A 24,890-nucleotide genomic window follows, 5' to 3' on the forward strand; every position below is an offset into this window, starting at 1 on the left:
TGCAATGTGTTTTAAAGAAATTAAAAAAAGCTAGAAACTGCTAAACTGGCGTCGTAAGACGGGCCACGGACAATTAGTTGATTAGCAAGTTGAAATTTTTTTAATTTCTATGTTGGCGGCCATCAAATAGTGCTTGAACTTGTGTAAACCTACGACACAAGTTTGTCCTAAATCCTTTCTCCGTAATCAACTGTGCTTCCGAATTTACATTGGACGTCAAATTAGTCTTTGTCGCATTTCTGTACGCATGTTTTGGGGCCAGAGGTATCGCTGCCGTATTGCTTCTTTGATATTATTGAATTAGTATTACCAGAAAGATTTCCGAAAGGTTTATCACGGCTAATTTGAGGTAATATATATGGTTGGAACATGGCTACTGCAAATACTTTTACTACTTGGCTCCTAAAAATCGGCCTGTGAACATATCATCTTATGATTTCGAACCAAACGCACAATACATATGTTGTTTTCTGCATGTTTACCCAATTTCATTTCTTAAAATATTCTTCTTGGCTAAAAATAGCATTTGAAGTTAATATGGCGACCATAAAGTCGATAATAATGCATGTAGTGATGGCCCTTGCCTATGCATTATTATGACCTTTAAATTTTATTTCCTAACTCGGAATATTCGAAAAATAGCTAATTACATACACTCAATGAACATGAGTAACGTGGAATGTTATCAGGAATATTTATTAATGATAACTGTTGTTCAAACAGATTGTCCTAGCCATGTTATCTAAATAGCTCTAACTGAGTAGATCATGAGGGAACAATTATTGGATATAAAATGGAATTTAAACGACCTTAGTCACGAACAAGCACATCTCACGCTGCATTTAGCTTTTGATACCATTTACGGGTATGAGTTACGCTAATCTATGCTCATCAGTGATTGTTATCTAATTTAAGGTTAACATTTGTCTTATGCTTAGAAAAGATACGAAATATCTAAGCTGAACACTTCAAAATAATAGAAAATAATGAAATAAATAGCACTTGCCACTCCCAATAGAGCTAATCTTGCATATTTGTATACCCAGAAGCAAACACCAATTCGAAATCGTCAGCGTACTGCCGCCTTGACGCAGAGAAAATACGACAGGTTCAGTTTTTCTGCGACGTCGCAGCGAGCTGGAGACGTAACGTCATCAATTCTCAAAGACGGGCTCTGATTGGCTCGCTAGCCGCGGCGTCAACGCAACGCCGAACTGTGAAGGCCCCCATAGGTAGGGTGAGCTGGAGCCAGAGATGGGCAAAATACACATCAAATGTATTTTAGATACAAAATACAAATTACTTTTAAAATCTGTATTTCAAATACAAAATACAAATTACTTCTAAAAATTGTATTTTCGATACTAAATACAAATGTAATTTCAAAATGCATTCTTAAAATACAAAATACATACCTTTACAGAAGTTCTTATCTAATTAAAAATTAAAATCAATTCAAATATGAACTATTTTTAAAATGAGAGGTTCAAACATTCTTACAACGTATTTATAAGTAACTGGCAATCAGACCATTATCCAGAGCAAAATCTCTTAAAAAATATGGGGAATATATAGTAATAATTTGTTTATTTCACTAGTCTCACTTACTCCTCCTTAATGCTCCTTTCCCTTCGAAAGCAATAATGTTTCAAACATAGAGACTGCTAAATTACTTCTTTTGCAATTGTGAATAAATCCTGCAAAAGAAAATAACCTTTCCACAGGAGCACTGTATGTGAGGCCAGAGTTATAACGTACAAACAACTTTTTTACAGCCGGATATGCACTTAACGTTGACAGACATTTCAATTTGTCACCTAGAAATTGCAATACTTCAATTTCATTCCTATTTAAAACATTGAATGAGGAATGTTCCGGGTCATCTGAAAAGGTTTATACAGAAGTAAATTAAGGGGCAATTTATTGTCCCATAGATGGCAGGCTAATACCGATTCGGTATCCCTGCCATATCGTCGCGCGCTCTTACAAATTACACACAAAAAATTATATGTATTTTGATTTTGAATGTATTTTGAAAATACAAATTACTCTTTAGATGTATTTTCATTACAAAATACAAAATACTCTCAGAAAATGTATTTCCGATACAAATTACAAACTACAAATGTATCGAAAATACGTATTTCAAATACAAGTATTTCCGATACTGCCCATCTCTGGCTGTAGCGAACCGGTTTTCAGCGTGAATTTGAACGGGAAGGAAGGCAAAAGAAAATGGTGTTCATAACAATTGTGGACCTGGCCAGCAATAATATGACCATTTGGAGTTGATGGAAGAAGTCGCTAAGAGAGCCAGGATGGTAAATGCTCAAAACAAATGGTTAAAGAACTATTCGGGGGATATTACGGTGAGGCAAATGGCTGTAACTCAATGGTTTCACAGTTCAGAGTCAATGTTCGCCACGGGCCATATCGAGGAAGAAATTTAGCGGCAAGTCCAAGATATCTTATAAACTTTGTTGTTGTGATAATTAATTACATATAATATTATTTAATTATTAGTGGTTTCAGCTTGAGCTAGCGAGAAGTGGAGATAGAAAATGGCTATTCGAAATTAATAAGGCATGTGGTGAGTGAACTTTCCGGTCGAAGCATTCCGTCTGTTACTTCTGTTAATTTTGTTAGTTATTTTGATTTATTTGTTATTTAGATCAATTATTAGTTATTTGAAATTGATATTGCGTGAAATTGAGATAGAAAATGACTTCTTAGGTTAGGGTACGTGAACTTCTAGCCAAAGTATTCCGTTTGTTGCTTTGTGGCGGCCAACCATTCTCTATGAAGATTGTATTCTCTGTTAAATGGTGATATCTTCCTCTAATCTTCAACTTAAGTTAAATCAATTATTGATGTTCGGTTGCATTTTACTTATGTAATTTTCTTAAGGTCAGGTTGACACGCATTGCATTTATGCTTAAGGCTTGTTGTTGACGAGATTGGTTCAAGTGTAGGACTGCTTTTGAGACTGTCATACAATGTCATGAGTGCATTTGATAAATCGTAGAAAGGACACTCCACTTAAGGCCTTTTTACACCTACATAAACCCGTACGAGTCTAAATGTATGAACGCGAGAAAGAACACGAAATGTACCGTACGGTTGCGTTGTTGCACGATAAGTGGTTACAAGTGTAACCACTCAGCTTGTGCAAATGCATGATCGGCAAATTGAACCTATATTAGCTTGGTTCAAACATTCGTACATGTTCCGTTTCGGTCCAGAAAAATAATTCACGCAAACAGGCATTAACTTGTAGGTACGTGTATCGTTTAAACGCAGGCTTTTAGGTGAGTTAAGTTAATAATGCTTATTTTTGGTTTCATTGAAATTTCTCTAATAAGGTATTTAATCAGTCTTATCTTCTTTCATATGTATCATATGATCTGCTCTTTATAGTTTAAGTTTATCACCTTGTTGTTAGAGGATTTGCAAACCAGTGGGTAAAATCTTCAGGACAAGCATCGGTCTGTTGTGGTGTCCGATCATGGCATCCAATGAAGATCAAATATTAAATAGGTTTCTTGTGGTGTACCTTATGGTCATATTCTTTTTGTCACTTATATTACTGACCTCTCTAACAAGCTAAGTAAAGTACAAGGGGCTATAAAAATCCCTAATTCAGACGATCTAAATATCCGAGCAGACGATACTAGTAAAACAAACGACTAACAAATGCTACAATCGCTCCAGCCGTGATCCAGTAGGGTAGCACTGGGAGCGATAGGAGCGAGAGTGGACCACGAATCTGTAGCGTCTGAAGCGGGAGCATTTGGGAGCATTGGGAGCGTGTACTGGACCACGCCCTTGGTGAGCATACCTGATGGACCGAATACGCCGCACGTGTGCAGTGCAGTCATTAACAGTGAACACGGAGTTTTAGAGAACTGTTCATTTTATAACCGGTTCATTACAGTGAACATTTTGTTTTGGCAGTTAGGTTCTTTTTTACATATCTTTACTACTGAGGCTGTCGCGTAAACGTCTGGGACTAACGACACTGCCCTCAGGCCAGCGTGTATCCCCGACCAAGCGTTGTCATTCCATTTTCCGTCAAAATACATACTTGATATAATCACGCATTTATTGTTTGAAAGAGTGTTGTGATATTGAATGTTGCAACTAAGAAGTTCAAATGCCCTCGAAGTTCAAATTTGAAAAATTTCTTAATCGGTGGATTACATTTGGAAGTAATAAGACAATATGTGATAAAAGAATGGAAATGTATTTATTTCATCCTTTGGTATTTGTCATGAGAACCGAAAGTGTTGTGAAAAAATTACGCTGCAACCAGCATGGAGTTGCTACAACGTAATCTCAACGTTGCAAAACCAGTCAAAAGTCCTCTCTGCTACGTTTTTGCAACGTAATAGCTACGTATTCGCAACCTTTGGTGAGAAATATTTGCAACACTTACACAACTCCTGCAACGCACTTGCAACATTTATGCAACTCTCATATGCAGGGTTTCTATGTACTCTCCGCCCCTGCTCGTATGCTTCAAAAATTTCTAAGTGCGAAAAATTGTCTTATGGAGGAAAATTTTTTTTCTTGTGAGAGGCAATCTGCTTCAGAAGATGAAAATACGCTTTAAAAACCACATGTTTGAATATATGTTTGGGGGAAACTATGCTCAAATAACACTCCGCTATGCGACCAGCATCATGTAGCAACCATTCTGTAACCTAGTGAATATTCCACTCGCACATACAATCGGTGTCTTATGAATAGGACGAATCGGATTTAAATATGTATATCCTCTGGCTAAAATATTATTTAATAAAGTATTCTATCGATTAAGGTAGGTTTCCATGGAGTATTCAAGAAGTGATCTGAGAGTCTCCCTTTAATCGGATTTAAATATGTGTATCCTCTGGCTAAAATATTATTTATTATAGTATTCCACCGATGAAGGTAGGTTTACATGGAGTATTCAAGAAGTGAAAGTGAAAGAAGTGAAAAGTTTTCCCCTAACATATATTCAGAAGCAGAAATGTTGCCAAACGCCTAGCTGCTTCCTGCAACCTCATCCCCCTTAGTTTTCTCATGCTAGAATAGACGCACAATAGAATACATTCGTTTCCAAAATCTTGGAGCTGAGGCTGTCCGGCGATTCACATACGTGATGTAGCTACGCCTCGATTAGAGCGTTGTGATATGAAATAATGCTGCTTCAGTAAAACAAACACGCACGAATCTCACACTCAATAATTATATGTGTCATCTCACGCCATCTAATCATTAATCAAGGTACTGCCATCTTTTCCTCTAGTCGTTTATCGATACTAGCGCTTATAAATTTATCACCTCTCTTCGCGATGATGGTCATTCCCATGGAGACTATCATGAGTCTCATTCCAACTCTTCAATCTTTTCCTTAAGATACCGACTCTCAAGGAAAGCTATCTCTTGATACTGGGAATCAGCGTCTTACACTTATCTCGCATTGAGGGATCTACGTTTTACGTGGCAGGTTCCTTCTTTAACCTGCAGATGATCAGTATTAATGCTCTCGCTCATATTTAATTGGGGAAGAAGGCACCGTAATCAGCACAACTCTTCTACTAATAAGGTGGGTTTAAAAGTGTCGAATAAGTAATTGGCTATACCATGTGTGCTACCCTTGGTTCTCTCTTTTGATTGCATTCCCGCGAGAGTTGGGAAAAAGTGCAAGTCCACGACGGCCTCTTAAAAATCAAATGAAGTAAGTTTTTCTTTCCGCAACATACTCAAGGCAATTATTCAACATCCCTGTAGTGTTTCATTATCATCATCGTTGAACAGTATCCCTGATTATTTTGATACCGCTTAACTCTAATTTCACTGGCGAAATTTCTTCAGCTTACTTCGTTCGTCTCCTTCGCATCCATCATTAAGTATTTCACATATTTTATCTGTTTAATTTTTTTCTTGCGTTTCTCACATATTATAATTATATTAGGCCTTCTTCTGCCGATGTTGCATTCCTTTTCGTAGATCAGTCACTTTATTTCTTCAGCCTTACTTCGTTCGTCTCATTCACATCCATCATTACATGTTTTATCAATTTATCTATTTTTATTACGTCTTTCATATATGCTATATTACATGCATATTAGACCTTCTTCTTCCGAATTTGCAGTCCTTTTCCTAGATTAAAATATTCATGTGGCTATCGTGACTCATGATGTGGCCTATTCAACTGTTCCATCACCTTCTTAATATTTTCTTCGGAAATATGGTAGAAAGATCAGTAGCAATAATTAAATTCTTTAAGAGAAAACTTTAATGGTGTGTTGAACTAGTGGCCGTGAACTTAGAGATAAGACACAGATATCACCGCATCTGCCTTTTTTTTTTTTTTTTTTTTTTTTTTTTAGATTAAGGAGTGACGTCACAGAGCGTCACGTCTCATGATGAGGCCGACGACATCGTGTCATCATTTTCTGAAGATTTTTATTGAAATTTTGTTAGGAAGGGGCAATATAATAGTGTAGAATTCCTTGCAATTAATATAGTGGTGTGGTTTAATGAGGTTCTTCAGCCATCCTCTGTGAGGTTGAACACGGCTATCAACACTATTCCATATGGTTTTTAGCCGCTTACAATCAAGATCGCGGTGACTGATTACAAACATTTGATTTGTGTCTCGAAATACTCAACTCAATTTTGAAAGCTGGTAGTATTTTGAATACTGAAAGTGAAAGATTTTTTCTTGATGATGTAAATCCTGAATAGGCATAATTTAAAGCGAAAAATAATACGTTAACCCTGAGTGGAATGCAGTCCTACAGTGCTCATCGTAATAATTTCGTCTGCCAATCAAAAACATTTGTCATGTGTCAAGATAAATGATGCGATACGGCACATTCTCATTAAGTGCGTATTTTTACATTGATATGGCCGAAAATGGCATTGATTTCATTCATTAGAAGAGTTTTAATCGAAAATATGGTTGGTAGGTAATCACTGAAGCTGATGCACATAGGTGGATCTAGAGGGGGTGGGGGGTGCACGGGGGCACGTCCACCCCCCCCCTCAGACCCGTAAAAAATATGCAACCTTTTTAATACCGTCCCATTATCTTTACTTTCGTTTTGTATTATGAGGAATCCTTGTGCCTCCCCCCACCGGAACAAACCCTGGATACGGCATTTGCTTGTGCTTCCCCTCAGAAATAAATCCTGGGTCCGCCCCTGCTGACGCAGCTGACTGTCATTGATTTGATTGAAGCGCAACTGCCATAGATGGCATATCTAGTGATTTGATCGTTGGATTATTCTTCCTTGTAAAATAATCCTCCAAAATCGCTGGCACAGTAATGGCCTGGTTTCGCTTGCTTGTGGGCCCTTTTCGCTTCTATAGCGTTGAGGTGTTTTTCCCCGTCCCATCCATTCCAACCTTTTCCCTACTCCAGAGGCGTCGTCGGGCTCCTATCGCGGCGGGGCCTCTTTCCTTGTTCCTTCCCTTCCAACCCCCTCCCCGGGTGATCGGGCGTATCAGCACGATTGCTGGGTCCCGGCCCCGGTGCGTTGTGCCCTCGCAAGGCTCCCCTGAGCCCTCATTACTTCTTGCCACCGATGGAAGTTGCGCTTGAGAATGACGTAGAACATGTCGAAACAGTTTGCTGAATATTGAAATAATTGCGCAAAGTACACGGTGCATTTTATTTCATTTTAGCAAGCATAACTTCCACAAAGTTAATTCACCCACCATCAACTTCATCGTGGCTTTAGTCAGCAAGAATTAGTAATTCTATTAGGGATAAATAACCTACTGAGGAGCATGCTGGTCGCCCTCTCCCTTTTACAGTCTTTGTTTCACCTCTACATTTAGGAATGTTGGTATTATGGTATTTAGAGGAGGCGACCGACAGCTGAGGTCATTTGAGCCATGAGGGAAGGGTATGGAAGAAGGGTGGAGAGAAACTCGGTGTCGGCATTAGGCTGCTCTTAACGAAAGGCGCCAGGGGGACCACGGCTTAACGTCCCATCCGACGGACGGAGTGTTGCGCTTGAAATGTCCTCCACACAGCCCTCAAGCAGGGATCGGGCAGTCTCTGAAAATTCTCTACCACTGCCGAGATTTGAACCCGAGCCCGCCGGGTGGGAAGCCAACACTCTAGCCACCACACCAACCTAATCCCCTTTAGGAATGTTTCAAATGACTCGTGAATGGAATTTATTTCTGACTGCATTTGATTTAATGCCACCATCCAGCTATAGTTAAGTTGCCGATCCCTTTTTTTAACTACACCGTTATTTTTTCAATTCCGCAGCCAATGTTTAACTTCTGTGCTTTACAAGATGCTCATCTGCGTGGAAGTGGAATGAATAGCAACAAATATTTTATATCTTTATTTTTAACGTTTCATTTGTATTCATATCATTGTTTTGCAATAAGTAACACCTGCATTATTTCTTTTATTTTCAGGTCGGAATTACCTGCAAATCGGTCTTGGGGAAATATGAGTGATGATAATACTCCTCTCAGATATGACATAAAATCTGATCCTGGTGATTGCCTCATTTTCTATCAGGAAACTTTTGAAAACGAAGAAGATAACAGGTCTGATGCACATTTAGAAATTAAGAGACTAGAAAGTGTTGTAGCGGAATTTGGATTTAAAAGTAATCGTATTAAAAAATTCAAAGATCTATCGGACGAAGAAATACAGGTTAAGCTGGAAAAATGTGAGTAAACTAACTGATTTATATATAATTATGTAGCGGATTAATTTTTTGCGCGGAAAGTTCTATCATTAGTCTCCTTGTGTTTCGAAATTCATTTACACGCCAAATAACAGAAATATCTGTATCAGCTAGCAATTTTCCGCCAAATTATGATAAGCTTGGTAACCTCATCCTATAATTCCCATTAGTCCTAAAGGTATTACGAATAAATATTGCATTCAAAGAGGAAAACATGAAATTTAATACGGTTGTTCCGCGGTAAAATCTAAGCGATTTTGGCGCATGGACAAAACCATATCCACCTTACGGGGATGATGGAAGGGAGGGAAGATAATTGTTTAAGACTTACAACTTTTTTAGCCTGATTTTTTGCCTAACCTCGAGTAAGGTTTCGTTTTAGTAAGAAACAAATTCGGTGGTAACAGATCGATTATTTACATATTCGCTTCACATTTATTTACTTGTGACCAATCACAATTTCATCCATGACTGGGAAGAGAGGCATGGGTAATTGGCAAAATACCACTTGCATATCTACCCTAACCAGTTGAATATCTTAATAAAAATTAAACAACATTCATTTCAATCACTACGCAAAATGTTGCACCTGAATTCAGCCCATGCCATAGCTCTCTCTTTTGTCATGGGGGCCAAACAAAAAACCTCGGCACATTATTCATGGTTTCCAACTTCGCAGACTTTACATAATAATTTAACTACGGCATATGTATCGTAATTAGGGCATGTAATTTTTTCTGATGACAGGAAGAAACTTTTCTCAAAAGAAAAAAAAAACGTTATCCACACGTTAGTGTCTTTCCAGGTAAATAGCTAGAGTCCCAGCACAATCCTCAGAGGCGTATTAAAGCGCCTTTCGGGGTAGTTGAAGGTTTTCATTGGGGAACAGCTTGGAAAATGTTAAGAGTAGTCTGTGAAGTCGGGAAATGTCAGGGAATTATAGATTGTACTTTAATGTTTCGGCCTGATTTTTCTACCCCTTTTGTGTCTAATGAATTGTATCTTAGACATGAATGCCATTGGAGCATATTTTAATTTTAATTTCAGGGACGGAAGAAGACCACACAAATGACTCCTGTGTTTTGATTGCCGTATTTACTCACGGCACTGAAGAAAGTTTGAGGACATATAACACGCAGTATAAACCGCGACTACTTTGGGAAAAAATAGCAAAATATAAAGGCATGGAAGGGAAACCGAAAATTTTCATCATTCAGGTAAGAGAATTATAGGAGGTTAGCTTTAGGAAGGATAATCATGTTCTTAATGCCTAAAGCACGAAAGCGAGAAACAGAAACTAACTGACGTAAAACCAAAGGAAACCCAAAATTCTCAACATTCAGGTAGAAAATTATTGTAAGTTAGTTCTAAGTATTGATATATACCTTCATAACGGTATATGTTGTACTGTCTATAACTTAAAATTCAGAAAGCATGAAGTTACTGATACGAAAACAGGAACAATATCTGCGTTTACTATTTTTGTGCGATTAGCAAATTTTGCAATTCTGGGACGATCTACAATTTTTTAATTTGAGGCGGAAGCATTTTGTCTACTTTTTTGTGCTCTATAGCAATAGGAAGTTGTTTTTTGTAAGGATGAATAGAAACGTTTATAAAAACAACTAAGCATGGCAATGAATTAGTTACAAGGATCAAACTTGAATGTTCGGCGACTGCTAGGTTTGACTTGAAGCAAGAGCAAACTTGGTCGCCATCAATTGAGAGAATACTTAAGATGATGAAGGATTTCCAACATTATAGGTGTGAATACACAGAACTCAAAGTTACGAATAGGAAGAGAAGCAGCACTGAAAACTGAGGAAATATATTCAGAGAATAGTTCACATTTATCAAATACACTCTCGCTTCTATTGAGTCAAAAATCAATGTTTTTGGAAAAGATAGACTGCATTTAAGACTGTCAACATGCGATCAAAAAGCCTCGATGTTGATGGATAAATCAGTCTTAACTCATGCGAAGTCAAATCGAACATCAATTTTTGGTAGGTCAGCTCTTTACAGCATCTTTTGAATCGGCGAAAGGAATAACGGTAAGCAGGGTTGTTAGAAGTTTTACCTGCAGTCCCCTCGCTGACTGGCTAATCAGCGCCTGATCATCCGCGAACCTTACCGATTTAAATATCATTCCTCCCACTTTCACTCCAGCTTCCAACTCGTCCCACGCTTCTCTTATTATCTCCTCAGCCTATACGTCAAAAAGCAGCGGCGATAGAAGACAGCCTTGCCTGCTCATCGTGGATTAATAGAAAATGACCATTCGCAAGCAATACAAGGGTTATTCTTCACCGTACTTTTAGGAATTTATTTTACAATTTTAGAAAGTTATGAATACATTGAAGCACCATTTACTCGGCCAATGCTTGCCCACCCAGATTCTCCGCTCGCTACCCTCACTTGTTCAGTCTGGGCCATATGCAGATTACGAATTAGTCGTCTATTCCTCCAATATACACCTATTCTCCTGAGAATATCCATTAACTTTACCCAGTTCACCCTATCAAACGCTTTTTCAAAATCCAGGAAACAGGCATACACGTCCTGGTCATATTCTAAGTCATATTCTAGGTTGCTCTCCACGAGGGACCTCATTATTGCTAATGCATCACGAGTTGACGTCCCTTTTCTAAAACGAAACTGATCTTCGCCTAAATACTCGTTTGCCCTCGCCTCTATTCGTCTGTTCAATATCCTCAGTACTACTTTCGCTGCATGCAATATTAGGCTGATATTCCAATAGCTTTTCACAGCTTTCTACTTTTTCGGTAGCGGAATTAAAACCGTCTTCCCGAAATCCTCCGGCCAACATCCCTCCTCATAGATCCTGCGTTCTAAAACGTTCTGCGTACTAGTTCGAGAAACCTTTTCCCACTATCCTTCCTCTTTATTATATATCTTGTTAAATCGACATGTATAGAAAAATGTGAACGAGCCTATTGTAAGCACGCAAGGAAAGGAAAAATAAATGCGAGAAACAGGGAAATAAAGAGTCAGATAACAAAAAGAGCCGAAATTTTCCTCAAACAATAGAGGCAATATGTAATGAAAAACATCTTCAAATTTACGAAAATTGACTGTATGCACAAACCTATGTATTTTAAGGTGTAGAACGATCTTAGCCATTGATTCACCTAAAAATACCTACTTTCTTCGTTACAGGCCTGCCGTGGAGATGTGGTTGACTCTGGAAAAGGTGAAGTATACGGAGAAAAGGGAGGAGTGGTCGTATACCAGGATTTGTACCCCGCTGAGCCGAACATGTTGGTCATCCACAGCAGTACCTTGTGTAAGAACCGACTCATTGGGTGTACTCAATCAAGGGAATTGTGCTTAAAGCTCCGATTTCAATCTGATTTAAGCTCATTGAAATCATTTTAAAATCTTCGCTGCTTCTTTTGTCTAACATGAGATAAAGGTGGGTTGAGAAAAACTTGAGTAGGTTGTGCAGTTCAACTATTTAGGCAGCACGTTGGAGGAAATGGGATACAGTAGCAAGGACATCAGGAAGCGAATTGCACTAGCAAAGGAAGCACTCGCGAACAGAAAGGAGCATCTGAGAGGTTCGCTATGCAAGAATTTAAAGAAAAGGTTAGTGAAGAGTCTGATCTGGAGTGTAGCGCTTTACGGTGCAGAAACGTGGACACTTAGGAAGGAGGACGAGAGAAGACTCGAGGCATTCGAGATGTGGGTGTGGCGAAGAACGGAGAAGGTGAAATTGACGGAGATGAAAAGGAACGTCAAAGTGCTGGACATGGTGGGTGTGGAGGGACAGTTTTAGATGAGATACGGAGGAGACAGAATGTATGGATGGAGCGAATACTTAGCGGGGAGGGGATGTTGAAAATGGTGTTAGAGGGAAGAATGTTAGGTAAACGAGGGAGGGGAAGGAAAAGAATAGGATTTTTAGATAGAATGAAAGGGAGTAGGTCTTGCTGTGCATTGAAGAGGGAAGTGCATGATGAAAGGGGAGGCTCCCGGAATTCTTCTTAAGCACTCCGTGGAAACCTATCTTAATCGGTAGAATACTTTAATAATGATATGTTTCTTTCGGGAATTGCTGCCTGGAAATTATATTAACCCAACTTTTCACTCCTCTTACTGGGAACGTTTTAAAGAGAATATGAGGAAAGTTCTCGTCTCAATCTTCTATAGTGTCCATTAATATCATTCTGGCTCCTCGCCCTTTCAAATACCCTACGGCTATCGTCCTCCGCATAAAATTCAAATGGGACTACGGACACTATATAATTTCGAGACGAGAACGTTGCTCTCATTCTCTTGATTAAGCTCCCGGTAAGAGGCGTGAAAAGTTGACTCAAAATGATTCCCACGCAGCATTTCCCGAAAGGAACATATAATATAGAATATTCGAAATTTCTTAGCGTATATAATGTCTCTATGGAAGCGAGGCTTGGACGTTGACAGCAGCAGAGAAGTCAAGAGTGGAAGCATTCGAAATGTGGCGCTACCGAAGAATGATGAAGATAAAATGGATTGACCGTGTGAGTAACGAGGAAGTGCTAAGAAGAGTGGGAGAAAAGAGAAACCTCCTAAAAACCTTATGCAGAAGAAAGGACAACTTAGTCGGACACGTTTTGAGGCACGATGGTCTGATGAAGACAATCGTTGAAGGACTGGTGGAAGGGAAAAAGGGCAAGGGACGGCTCCGAATGAGTTATATCGGACAGGTTATAAAGGATGCATAAGAGAAGAAATACGTAGCTATGAAAATATTAGCGGATAGGAGAGAGAAATGGAGAGCTGCGTCAAACCAATCTCAGGATTGTTGACTAATGATGATGATGATGATATAATGTAGGCAATGCTACGCCTGAGCTTAAAGGATCAGTTTAGCGAATTGACGAAGTAAATTAGTGACCACTCTGACTATGAATTTCTATCATCGGATTCAAGCAATGCTCGTTCATGGAGCAGAGTGGGGAGTCGACTTTCCCTATTGTGCGACGCACGAAGTCATGCCACGCTAATATGATTATAGTGTGTATGCCGTAAGTTGGCGCACGGGCCCACGAAGTACCTGAGCCGCGAGCTAAGTGAGCATGTATGCAGGCGGGGTATTCATCACTTAACGCAACTCAGGTTTATAACACGGATACATTCACATAGAAAACTATATAATGGTAACGGTTACTGATTAAATTACTTTTATTCATGCAAGCTTAATATGAGAAATGGGTAACTCCGATAAAGTGAAGTTGAAACTAAAATTATATGCAATGGCACGAAAAATAAGACAAATAATTCGTTCTGGCGAGTGCATCCATGAATATAATAGATTCTGCACCTGTGAACCGTGATAGACTGGGAAAGAGTAGCGTTTTGAATCTTTCTGATATGCATCCTTCCGATGAAGTGCGTTTTGTATACATGTCCATCATACCTGAAACGCTGTTTCTGTTTGAAATATGCCACTTCCTGTGGTCATAATGTATACTCAAAGATGTCATTGCAAATAGGGAGCCACTTCAAATTCTGTTCTAGAAACAATCGATGAATTGAATCATAAAAGTGAAATTTTTGGATTTTTAAATGTTAGGATGAGAAATGTTTTCAATTTGAATTTTTATTTTCATAAAATTTTAGTCTTAATAAGAGATTTTAAATAAATTTAGTACCATCGAACTCTGACCACCGTAAGAAATGATACAAAAGGAATACAGTGATCCAATGCAACGGCTAGTGAAGGCCATATTTTGTGGCCGCCATTTTGGTTCCTGCGCGGAGTTTCAAGTGGTTCCTTATTCGAAATTTTATCTGATGGCTGGCCACCGGAATTGGCGTATAGCAATAAAAAGGTGTAGCTTTTTTGGCGTACGCAGCGTTGCAATATTTTAGAAACTCTGCAATGTTTGATGGAGGTTAAAATAATTAGTTAATATTCCACACAACTTTTATTAACCCAACTGGTTTCTCTTGTTATCATATCTACTAGGAATATCCCTTGTAAATGACTTAGTAAGTGCCAAAAGCGTTTTATTTTATTAAAAGCTTTGTGGAATATTACCGAATAATAACCGCTCCTACTGTGGTGAAATTGCTACAAATTGAGCCAGTGACTGTTGAATCACTCTGTATCGGTTCTTATTGCATTTAATTGTGAAAAAAACATTCGATATCGTTACAAGAATTTTTAGGAGATATATGAGTGATTTCATATTAGTCGTATATTCGTTTTCTCGCAATAATCTTTATTTTCATTTCAGACAGCCGATCAGTGAGGCGGTTGTTGATGGAATGCATGTGTGAAGCTCGTACTCAGTGTCAAGGAATGGAGATTATAAGGGAGCTGGCTCTTGCTAACAGAATAATGAGTAGAAAGGAAGAAGGCGTTCATGTGAATGATTATTCAGAGAGAGGCGAGGAGGAAAAGTTGCTAAAACAATGCATTGAAGTTTACAGCACCCTTACAAAAGAACTGTACCTAACATCACCTCAGGAGTTTTCTTCATAGCTCACGCCCACTCTGAAGATTTCAAGGCAACTGAAGAAGGGGCGCGGATTGTTTACCAAGGGGTGGTAGCGGCGGTTGGTGGCAGCGTGATCCAAGGGCCCCAACGGAGAAAAAAATGTACGACATGCAGAAGCGCATGGTGATGAGTTGCATCGGTAGTGTTGTAAAAATCATTGCGTTATTATTAGTAAAGTATTCAGGTAGGTTTCATAGGATTAAAATAAGAAAAATAAACTGGAGAAGCAGTGAGGCGGGGCCTCAATCCCCGATGAGCAGGGGCAGTCAGGGGTGATTGGGGGCCCTCGGCTGGGGATCCTTCTCGGGGGATTTGGAGGTCCTCCCCCAGAAAATTTTTTTGACGCTATTCTGGCTCTTAAAAGCTGGGAAAAAATAAATAAAAAATAGCAAATCCGTCAGAAAAAAATACCATGAGAAGAAGAAGGAACATCTTGGTTCTATAATCTATTGAGTGAATTTGTTTCTTGAAACTGAACTGAAATCTTTTTTTAAAAAACCTCTTAATTAATGTTTTCGAACTACCCTTTCATAAATGCATCAGGTTCTCTTTTATCATCTGACAACTTTATTTAATTTATTTTTTATATAATTTTTTTAAACTGAGTACATATATTCTAAATAAAGTAGCTAGCAAATTCGCAGAGTTTTATGATTGCAAAAAAACTTTGGTTCAAGTAATCCAAGTCTTTTCTATTACACCTTTCATATGCGCTTAACGATAGACGCGAGCATTGTGAGGGTCCCTTAAGCCCGGGGCCTGCGGCCATCGCCGAGTAGCCGACCGGGACAGTTCGCCCCTGCCAATGAATCTTGATAATGACGATGTTAGACCGTCGACGAGTGCGAGAAGGAGGACCATTGCAGTGGTCTCGCGCATTTATTCATTTTACAATTCACGTCAGGATTTTGAGTGCCTTGCCCAAGAAAAATTGAAAAAAGCCTTCCATATACTATTTCAATGCCGGTCTGAGTCTATTATGTAAGCTTCTAAGCATATCATTTTTATTTTGATTCTTGTTTACAGTACCAGCTAAGTAAATTCAGCAGTTCGTAATTAGATCTGAAAAAATCAGTGATCAATAAATGAGTATTTACAGAAATATATACCTCAGCCTAAAGTATTAACCTCGTTGATGTTCTCTGTGTTTATGAATCGACCTTCATTAGTCATGATGCATTATAAACACCAATATTTTACTCTGCTGAATCATAAATCCAGTATAATGTTTCTAAGTTAGGAGTTACATGTACAGTTTTATAAATCGATAACGACGTCATTCGAATGTTTTTTGCACAAAAAAATCAGATATTACTCCATGAGAAAAATTTAACGAATTGTCATCTGGCAAAGGGATACATGTATCCAACCGAATAGGCACTGTATCTGTGCTCATAATTCAATCCGCGAGTCGTAAAAAACAATTCAATAACACGGCCAAAAACGTGTCAGATTATCCTTCGATGAACTACATAATCAATACAATTAAGTTCATATCACGAAAGAAAAATATCATGCGCAAAGCGCCAAAATAAGCATACTCCTTACCGTGTGCATTGTCCTGGGCCGATTGTTATTTATTAACCACCATGAGTTCTGCTCTTCTACGCCCACTAATCTCGATAAGGAGGGAAGCAACAAATTGAAAATGCCTTTTACTATGAATGCGCTTAATGTCCCACTTGAAAGAAGGGGTCGAGTTACGAGTACTTACGTCGCCTATGTAGGTTTAAATTTCCACAGGCTCACCATTATCATCTTACGTCTCGGGCTGGGAAACATTTATCGTTAAAAATTAAAATTTATTATATAAAAATTAAGCATCCCATATTCGTTCATTGATTCTTCGGAGTGATAGATGAATTCAGAATACAACGGAAAAAGGCGTTGAAATTGATATCCGTCCTCGTGGTTCTTTTCAATTCAGTAAGCCAATTAGAGTGACTACTTAAAGATTATGCAATTCACTGCCATTAGATGTAAGTTAGCCAAAATTTTTCCTGAATTGACATCCTGGGTAAATGATACCTTTCTGAACTATCCTGAACAATTTTCTGTCTGACCGGTGATTGTGGTTTTCCCCCTGGAAAGTGAATGAAAGGAATTGATTTACTCCCTAGGGGTATAATGGAATAGGTTAAATCCTTGCCTTTTCCTATGAGATTTCAAATGATGATTTTTGTTTTTTTTCTAATTTTTGCTTATTACTTGTTCATTACAATTTCATGGGTCTTTCTTTGTTTTTATAAGAAAAACTATCTTCGTTAATGCAGCAAATATATATAGATTTCAACCTCTTTGGATGTTTCTACTTCAGCTACCCAAGAAAATGGTACTGTGTGGGTATTATTTCCCCTTTTTACCTCTGTATACTCTCAATAGCATTTTTATTTGAATTTCATTATGTAATTGCTTATTGTACAAATATTAATTCATGTTAAATAATAGTTTGATTTGGCCCGTTTAATTGTTATCTATACAATTAATGGAATTGATCAGTTTGCTTTAGTATAAACGTTTCTTTACTATTTTATTTCTTTTTTAATTTCTATCGAAAATTATATTAAGTAGCATTCTCTTATGTTCTAGAGCAGTATACATTCTTCCCAAGGGCTTACCCAGGTTCAAATTAGAGTGGGGCAAGCCGTGGACATTCAAGTTGTAACAGCATTCAAGTTAAACACAAAAGGTTAAGGAAGCTAAAATTTCAAGGCAATTATAACAGGGCTTTATTAGTTTTAAAGATTATATGCTCGAAAATATATTTTTATTTTATATGCTAAAATATTTCCTGGAGTTTAAGTCAACGACTGTTATGCAAACAAGTTATAGCCAAAGTTACTGTTTATTTAAAACCATCATCAGGGCTATGAAAGAAAAAACATAAGAACAATATAAAATACAAAGATAACAAAGATACACGATATTTTTACATAAATAAATGTTCCGATTGCGTTTTTTTACAATAATATAATCTAAAATATATATATACATACATACATATATATAAGAACAGAACACCCAAAAAGTTTTGACATACTTTGTACATATTTATTGATATTATGTCACTAAGGTATTGCCACACCTAGTTAAAAAAATAACTATTAACGAGATCAAGATAAGAAGAAAAAAAAATTTATTTTAATTAGATGATTTACACCAACATCAATTTTCTTGGATTTAAAGAAATTTGTTCTAAACTTTCGTTTCGAACTAAATTTACTTTTGCTTCCCCCTGCTTTACCTGCTGCCGTTGGGTACCCCAATAATTCTCCCCTCATAATATCTCGCTCGATGGCCGCTGACTTAGGCACACCAAAACTCAAGGAAATGAGTGATAAGCGTCAAATTGTTATGGGCTGTGGAGGAAATCGGCAAGTGTGACGACTCACTCTCTGCTCTCAAAGGGGGACAATTCTTCTTTATGGAAAGTTTTCGTGTTACAGCTGTAAAGTAAATCTACATGACTTAGATAAACTGGAAAAAATTCTTTGTGGTGTGTTCCGTAATGAATTGCAAAGTTCGTAATGCGTTTGTTGGAAAAATGTGTGCGAGTCACTCAATTTGTAAAACATGCAACATTCTAGCCAGCATTCTCAATTTTGGCTCAGTGGGGTGAGATTTGTTGAAAATTAGGGGTGGACGTGAGGAATAAAAAGACCAAATGTGAGATCTGTTGAGCGTGCTTTGCAAGACTGGTATAACACGCGCTTTATTACAAATGGACGAGGGAGAAAAAGACAATGTAAAATACAAGTATAAGAATGCCATTAGTTTACTTACAAAGTTCCAACATCCCCTCTAAGACCAGTGACATTCCAACTTTATCTATGCTAAAGTAATGCTTACCCTTAGGAATACATTATTACGCCTGATTTGGTACTCATTTTGTCAAAAGTCAGCAGGGTTATAAATAGTTGACAGGGAAATTAGAAGGAAAGCCTTTTCCGTCTTGATACCATCTCAAATGAAATGGTATATTATTTTAATATGCTTAGTTTTAATGTGAAAAATTATATTCACAGCCAATTTCAATGCACTTTGATCATTATTATATTACGCAATGTTTTCTTCCGTAATACCTAACAATATAAACCATAATGATCTTAAATGAATTGCTTCCTTAACAGCACCCGTTATAGCTACATACTCAGCTTCCGTACTCGAGAGAGAAACACACTTATGTTTTCCGAAAGACCATGGTATGGGAATTTTCCAAAGGTAAACACATTACCTGAGTGAGAATATCTATCAGTGTTAACCATAAATAGCTTAGCCTATAGAGTGATGCACTGAATTGTTGAGGCCTTTACTTTGTAGAATTCCATTATATGGTTGGAAGAAAATTACTTTGCTTTTCTACAAAACACACACTTTATTGCCGACTAGTTTCGGTACACTGTACCATTTTCAAGACTACTAGTCTAATGGTACACTGTACCATTCTCAAGACTAGTAGTCTCGAAACTAGTCGGCAATAAAGTGCGTGTTTTGTAGAAAAGCAAAGTAATTTTCTTCCAACCATATAACCTATAGAGCGCTAAATATTGGGTCGAGTGCTTACCAATAAATACATTATTGACAGTAGAAGACATTGGTATGGTATTTCAGGAATTACACAATTGTTAGAATCAAGTTTCAAACTAATTTCCATGGGAATTCCGAAGTCATTACAGTCACACATTTTGTACTTAATTAACAATTCATCAATATATTGACTCTGATCAGGGATTATTTGCTCCTCCATTTTGTCATTTTCGAACCTCTCCTAGGTCTTTCATTTTATATTTCCTCACGAGAGTATCCTTCATCGTCTCAGTTTATTGAATATCGTTAGAAAAAAATTAAGAAGCCATCCACGTATAATGCGACAAAAACATTCAACATTGAGTTCTTTAAAAATAAACACATAAATCTTTTTCCCACAGATTCAGCCCCAGGCCAATTAAATCACAATGAATTTCATCATTCCACATTCTGGAGAGGCTTGTTTTAGCTAACACAGAGCCATTTTGAGCAAACATACTTTGTTTTCTTTTTAACTACCAAAAAGCCTTCAGGCATAGCCATAAATATTGCTTCCTTCAAATCACCATGCAAAAAGGCTGTCTTAATTTCTATATGGTTTACTCATGAGTCATTTTTAACAGAAATAGAAAACCATAGTTTATTTTTCTTCCACTAGAACATAAGTTTCACCTGCCACTTCTGATACTCCTTTGCAACTAATCTTCACTTATACATAGCCTTAACATCTGGGTCACATCACAGCTTTAAAACACATTTTAATACTTGTCAACAAAAACCTAGGTATTATTTTCTTTCAAAGAAACCAATTCATTTGACGTTACCTTCTTCCACTCATCTGCATTATTTCTTGAAATAGCATCCTTGAATTACACAAGATCTGTAACGTATTGAAAATCTAAAAATTCGCAAACAACTGGGATAATTTTTCTTGCCTGACCAAATTCACACAGGTTACTTTCCACTGAGACCTGAATCGGGGAACGTGCGCAGCATGACAGGCCTCAGCCCACAGTCTGGTCGTGAACTGAGATTCTATCGTAAGTGGGGCTATTAATTACGCGAGGTGATTTTGTGGATTTTTGGATTCCTCCCCCCCCCCTTTCGTGAAATATCGTGAGATTTAGCTGGACCACATACTTCCTCCCCCGAATCTCACGCGAGATTGTTCAAAATGCATATTTTCAGTGTAAATACATTATCTATGCTTAATTGCGTTGGATTTGTTTAAAAAATCGTTTTCTGAAGGGGTATAATTCCAAAGGGTTTTCAAAAGTTCGTTCTGCGTCGCTGCGAAAGATTTTTCAAACCGGGGAAGGTATGATTTTAGAATGGAGAGAAGAGGAGTTATCTTCAGGTCTTTCCTGATATTTGTCTTGGTTCGTTTCAAATAGAAATATCAGGAAAGACCTGAAGATAACTCCTCTTGGTTCGTTTCAGACAAATATCTGGAAAGACCTGAAGATAATTCCTCTTCTCTCCATTCTAAAAGTCGGGGAGCTGCCGCGCAGTCCGCGGCAGCTCCCCGATGGTATGGAATGCCGTGACGCGGCGTAATTTACAATTGATATGTATAGTCATAGATATATACACCGTTTTTGCGTATATGGTTAGTCTTATTATTTACTTAATAAGACACACATATTTTAGCCTTTTTTTCTCTGTGTCTCCATATAAATAAAGGATTACCACTAGATAGGTTGGTAGCTGTTGGACATATCGTAAAAGTAATTGCATGACTTGGATTCGGTAGAAGAACTGTCTCTTCCACTTCCATGTCACTGAATGTTATACCAATCGTCTAATAATAAGAGTTAATTCCAATGGGCAAGCCTCGGGATATCTTTGTATTTATCTGTGCGGTGTTTGATATTAATGCCATCGAAGTTCGAAGGTGCTGGCGAAATAGATCTTCTTAGATATGGTGGATATTCTCGAGTGGTTTCTGATGACGCTTTCCATTTAATGTTCAATCAAATAAAAATATCACTTGAGAACACATTTTACGACAATATTTTGAATTCCGATTTCAACAGTTTTTATAAAGCATTGGAAGAGTAACCTCGAGGCCAGGCATTTTAATGCTTTCCCAAAACACTTTTGTTTCATTTTTCAAATCAACTCTGGTTCCATATCAGCGAACGAGTAACCAATAACACAAAATATACGTCGAAATTGAAGAAAGGGTGACTTTGAGAGACGTGCATGTTAGCTAAAAAGATAGAAGTTGCCAGCACCGCGTATATGTAACAAGTGAAATTATTAAGAACACAAAATGAAAATCTCTTACCAGGTTGGACGATGGATATCTCTGGTGAATGACTGATGCCACAAAGGTAGCTAGAGAAGAATCCCTATCCGATTCTCAGGAGTTTTGAGTAACCAAAATGCGTGTATCCGAGTATAACCACAAATCACCGGAGCACAACTTACCTCTTCTAGTGAATGTACGAAATTAAATTCAAACATCTGTCTGGAAGCGGAATTTTCGAAAATAGCTCAGAGGGAACGCACACAAGGAGCACGAATTCATATAAAGGACCTTTTTGCAACAACCTTGGCAGGGTGGACGGGCAGATACCCACCAGAAGTAGGCTGGCCGGAAGGTTGTAAACACGATTCCAACTTTGAGATTAAAAGTAGCCTAAAAAAGAGGTGTTACCCAAACAACAGGTTAAAATGTGCATACGAAATTGTGAATTTTGATTTCAGGTAGATCGGAAATTAATAGAAAAATGGTGCCTAGTCCGTAACTATGGGTTGAGAAGGAAATTCATTGCACTATAGTAACATCCATCCCATGTGAAATAAAATGGTTACATGTAATTAAATCTTTAAAAAATCCGTATGAAAGACTATGAGATTGTACGCAGCAAATTGTAAAGTACGCCGCGTCACGACATTCCATACCATCGGCGAGCTGCCGCGGACTGCGCGCGGGATAAAACATCGAATTTTATTTTGCTTGATGCTAACGGTCGTAGTTGATTTTTTTGGATGGACACTAAAACGTTTGATGTAATTCAATGTAAATATCTCGGGGCAACTCGGTGATCCTTCTTTTAAAATCATACATGAACACAAAATTTCGACGAAAAAAAGAGTCCTCCAATTTTTATCGTATCGACGATAAATATCGCAAGAAAATGAAGAAATTAGATGGTATGAAATGTAAAATAAAAGTATCTTCAAATTAATTATATCTTATACGCAATTCAGTAGCTAAAAGATTCACTTTCCAACGTCTGTCGAGCACGGTAATCCCCGTGGCATGCAGCAAGCTCCGAACTGTGCCGCACGTTCGAAAAATCGATCTTAATTTCGACGTCGCTGGTGGTCGCAGCTGTCCTTCTGGTATCACACTCTATATGCTTTGTTGTATATATGGTGTTAATGTCTCGAGGTAACTCGGCGATACTTTTTTTATAATCGTACACGAACACAAAATTTCGACGAAAAACAGGGTCCGCCATTTTGTATCGTATTGGCCACAAATAATACAACTGAGTCGTGAAAGTTGCCAAGAATTAACAAGCATAAATTGCATAATAATATTGTAAATTTCTGTTTCTATTGAATTACTACAGAAGGCGTGGCATTAGTTTTAACATGCTGCATTTCGAAAAAAATTCAATGAGGGCAATTTTTGCGAAATTTGTTCAACTTTGAGGCCACGTAATTTGTTTAAAAAATTTATCTGTGACAAAAGGGTTTGCGTCAAAAAATGCACTAATGTATTGAAAACAACTGTGCAAAGTTTCAATTTCCGCACTCTAAAAAATCGATTTTGAGGTTTTGTCCAGCTTTTTTCGATTTCAGCCCACTATGCGCAGGGTCGGGAGACGGTCGGCCGCAGCGGCAGACGAAGAGGCATTCGAGGTTGACTGCTACGTATGCAATGAAGTGAAATCCAACGGAATGATCGATGGTTTTTTCTCATTATAGAATAATCCTCCAATTTCGTTGGCAAATTAAGTAATGATTTCGCTTAGAGGTTGGTTAAACAGTCAATTTTGATGAACCTTTGATTCTGTTCAGTAAAAAAGAGCAGCTCAAAATATCTGTTCATGGTGAAAAGTCTGAGTCATTCAGGTAGAAAATACTATTTATCGGGCTTTTGGAGGATATGGAAGCTTAGTATGGTATCATATGGTTTGTGCAGCGAGTTTTCGTAATTTCAAGCAAATTTTGTCCTCGACCTTACATTGACTATCAATGTGCTGGAAAGTATCTGCTGTCCAGTTGTAGTATAAGCTATAATTAATATTTATCAACTCAGCGTCTGATATTATTCGTGCATCTAGCGCCAGAAATTTTTTAAATGCTCCTCTTACGAGTTACTTAGACTTTTATACACAGCTAACCGTTCTTTATACATATTCTGAGCATAAACATTATTTGTGAATCTCTCTTTTGGAATTCCCTATAAGATATAAATTCATTTTTTAATAATAAGATATGAATTAAATTTTCGTTACAGCCTAAGTCAGGCATCTATCCACTCAAACGATGTAATTAACAGGTAATAATAGCATGTGTAAGATGGTGTGAAATAATCAGTTTCATTTCCAAATTATTATTACTTTTAGTAGAATGCAAAAAATAGTAAAATATGTTACAGCCATGGATTTTTGTAACATATTTAAGCATGAAACATGGAAAACAAAGGGAGAGTTAACGCTTTGAGGTGCATTTATGTGCAACTAGGCTAAGGGGGAGATGCGACTGGGGATGGGATGCGAGCGGCCTTCATCCAAAATCCATTTAATCACAGCTCTGTAACAATACCGGAAGAGAAGCGTGTCTCCATAGTTCGCTCACCTTTCTAGCCACTCGAGAGACCTCTTCATAGAAAGTAGGCTCCTTGCCTGCGTTCTCGTATATAAAAATATCGCGAACACTACAAGAATATTTCATCACTTGTCTAAAAGTTGGAAACGTCGATTTGTTTAAGAGAGAAGGCGTTAGGCCAAGAGTTAGGCGCCAAAAAAGGTACAAGTCGTCCCACTAAGCATTCTTTTTTTACCTTCTACCATCTCCCGCTTTATATTATCAAAGACAAACGCCGTCCTAGCAGCACACGTACGGTGATTTTAACTGCATTCGGAGCTTGGGAGGGGGAGAGGCATACGGTGAAGGGGACGGA

At 37.9% G+C, this 24,890-nt stretch overlaps 1 protein-coding gene across 1 annotated transcript; it reads left to right on the top strand.

Annotated features, from left to right (window-relative positions):
• Positions 1-5,359: 5,359 nt before the first annotated feature.
• Positions 5,360-17,514, top strand: LOC124160649 (caspase-1-like). The gene is made up of 5 exons (XM_046536566.1): positions 5,360-5,590; positions 8,431-8,690; positions 9,756-9,925; positions 11,889-12,015; positions 14,954-17,514. Exons 2-5 carry the CDS (start codon positions 8,465-8,467, stop codon positions 15,199-15,201), a joined length of 771 nt encoding a protein of 256 aa, XP_046392522.1. The 5' UTR covers positions 5,360-5,590; positions 8,431-8,464; the 3' UTR covers positions 15,202-17,514.
• Positions 17,515-24,890: the final 7,376 nt, after the last annotated feature.

The sequence above is a fragment of the Ischnura elegans genome, chromosome 6, assembly GCF_921293095.1.
Source record: "Ischnura elegans chromosome 6, ioIscEleg1.1, whole genome shotgun sequence".
Taxonomy (NCBI): Eukaryota; Metazoa; Arthropoda; class Insecta; order Odonata; family Coenagrionidae; genus Ischnura; species Ischnura elegans.

Excerpts from the sequence above, each read along its gene's own strand:
- LOC124160649 (XM_046536566.1), top strand. The coding sequence starts at position 8,465 with ATGAGTGATGATAATACTCCTCTCAGATATGACATAAAATCTGATCCT. Across the intron at positions 8,691-9,755 it reads ACAGGTTAAGCTGGAAAAAT|GGACGGAAGAAGACCACACA; the intron begins GTGAGTAAACTA and ends TTTTAATTTCAG. Across the intron at positions 12,016-14,953 it reads CATCCACAGCAGTACCTTGT|ACAGCCGATCAGTGAGGCGG; the intron begins GTAAGAACCGAC and ends TTTTCATTTCAG.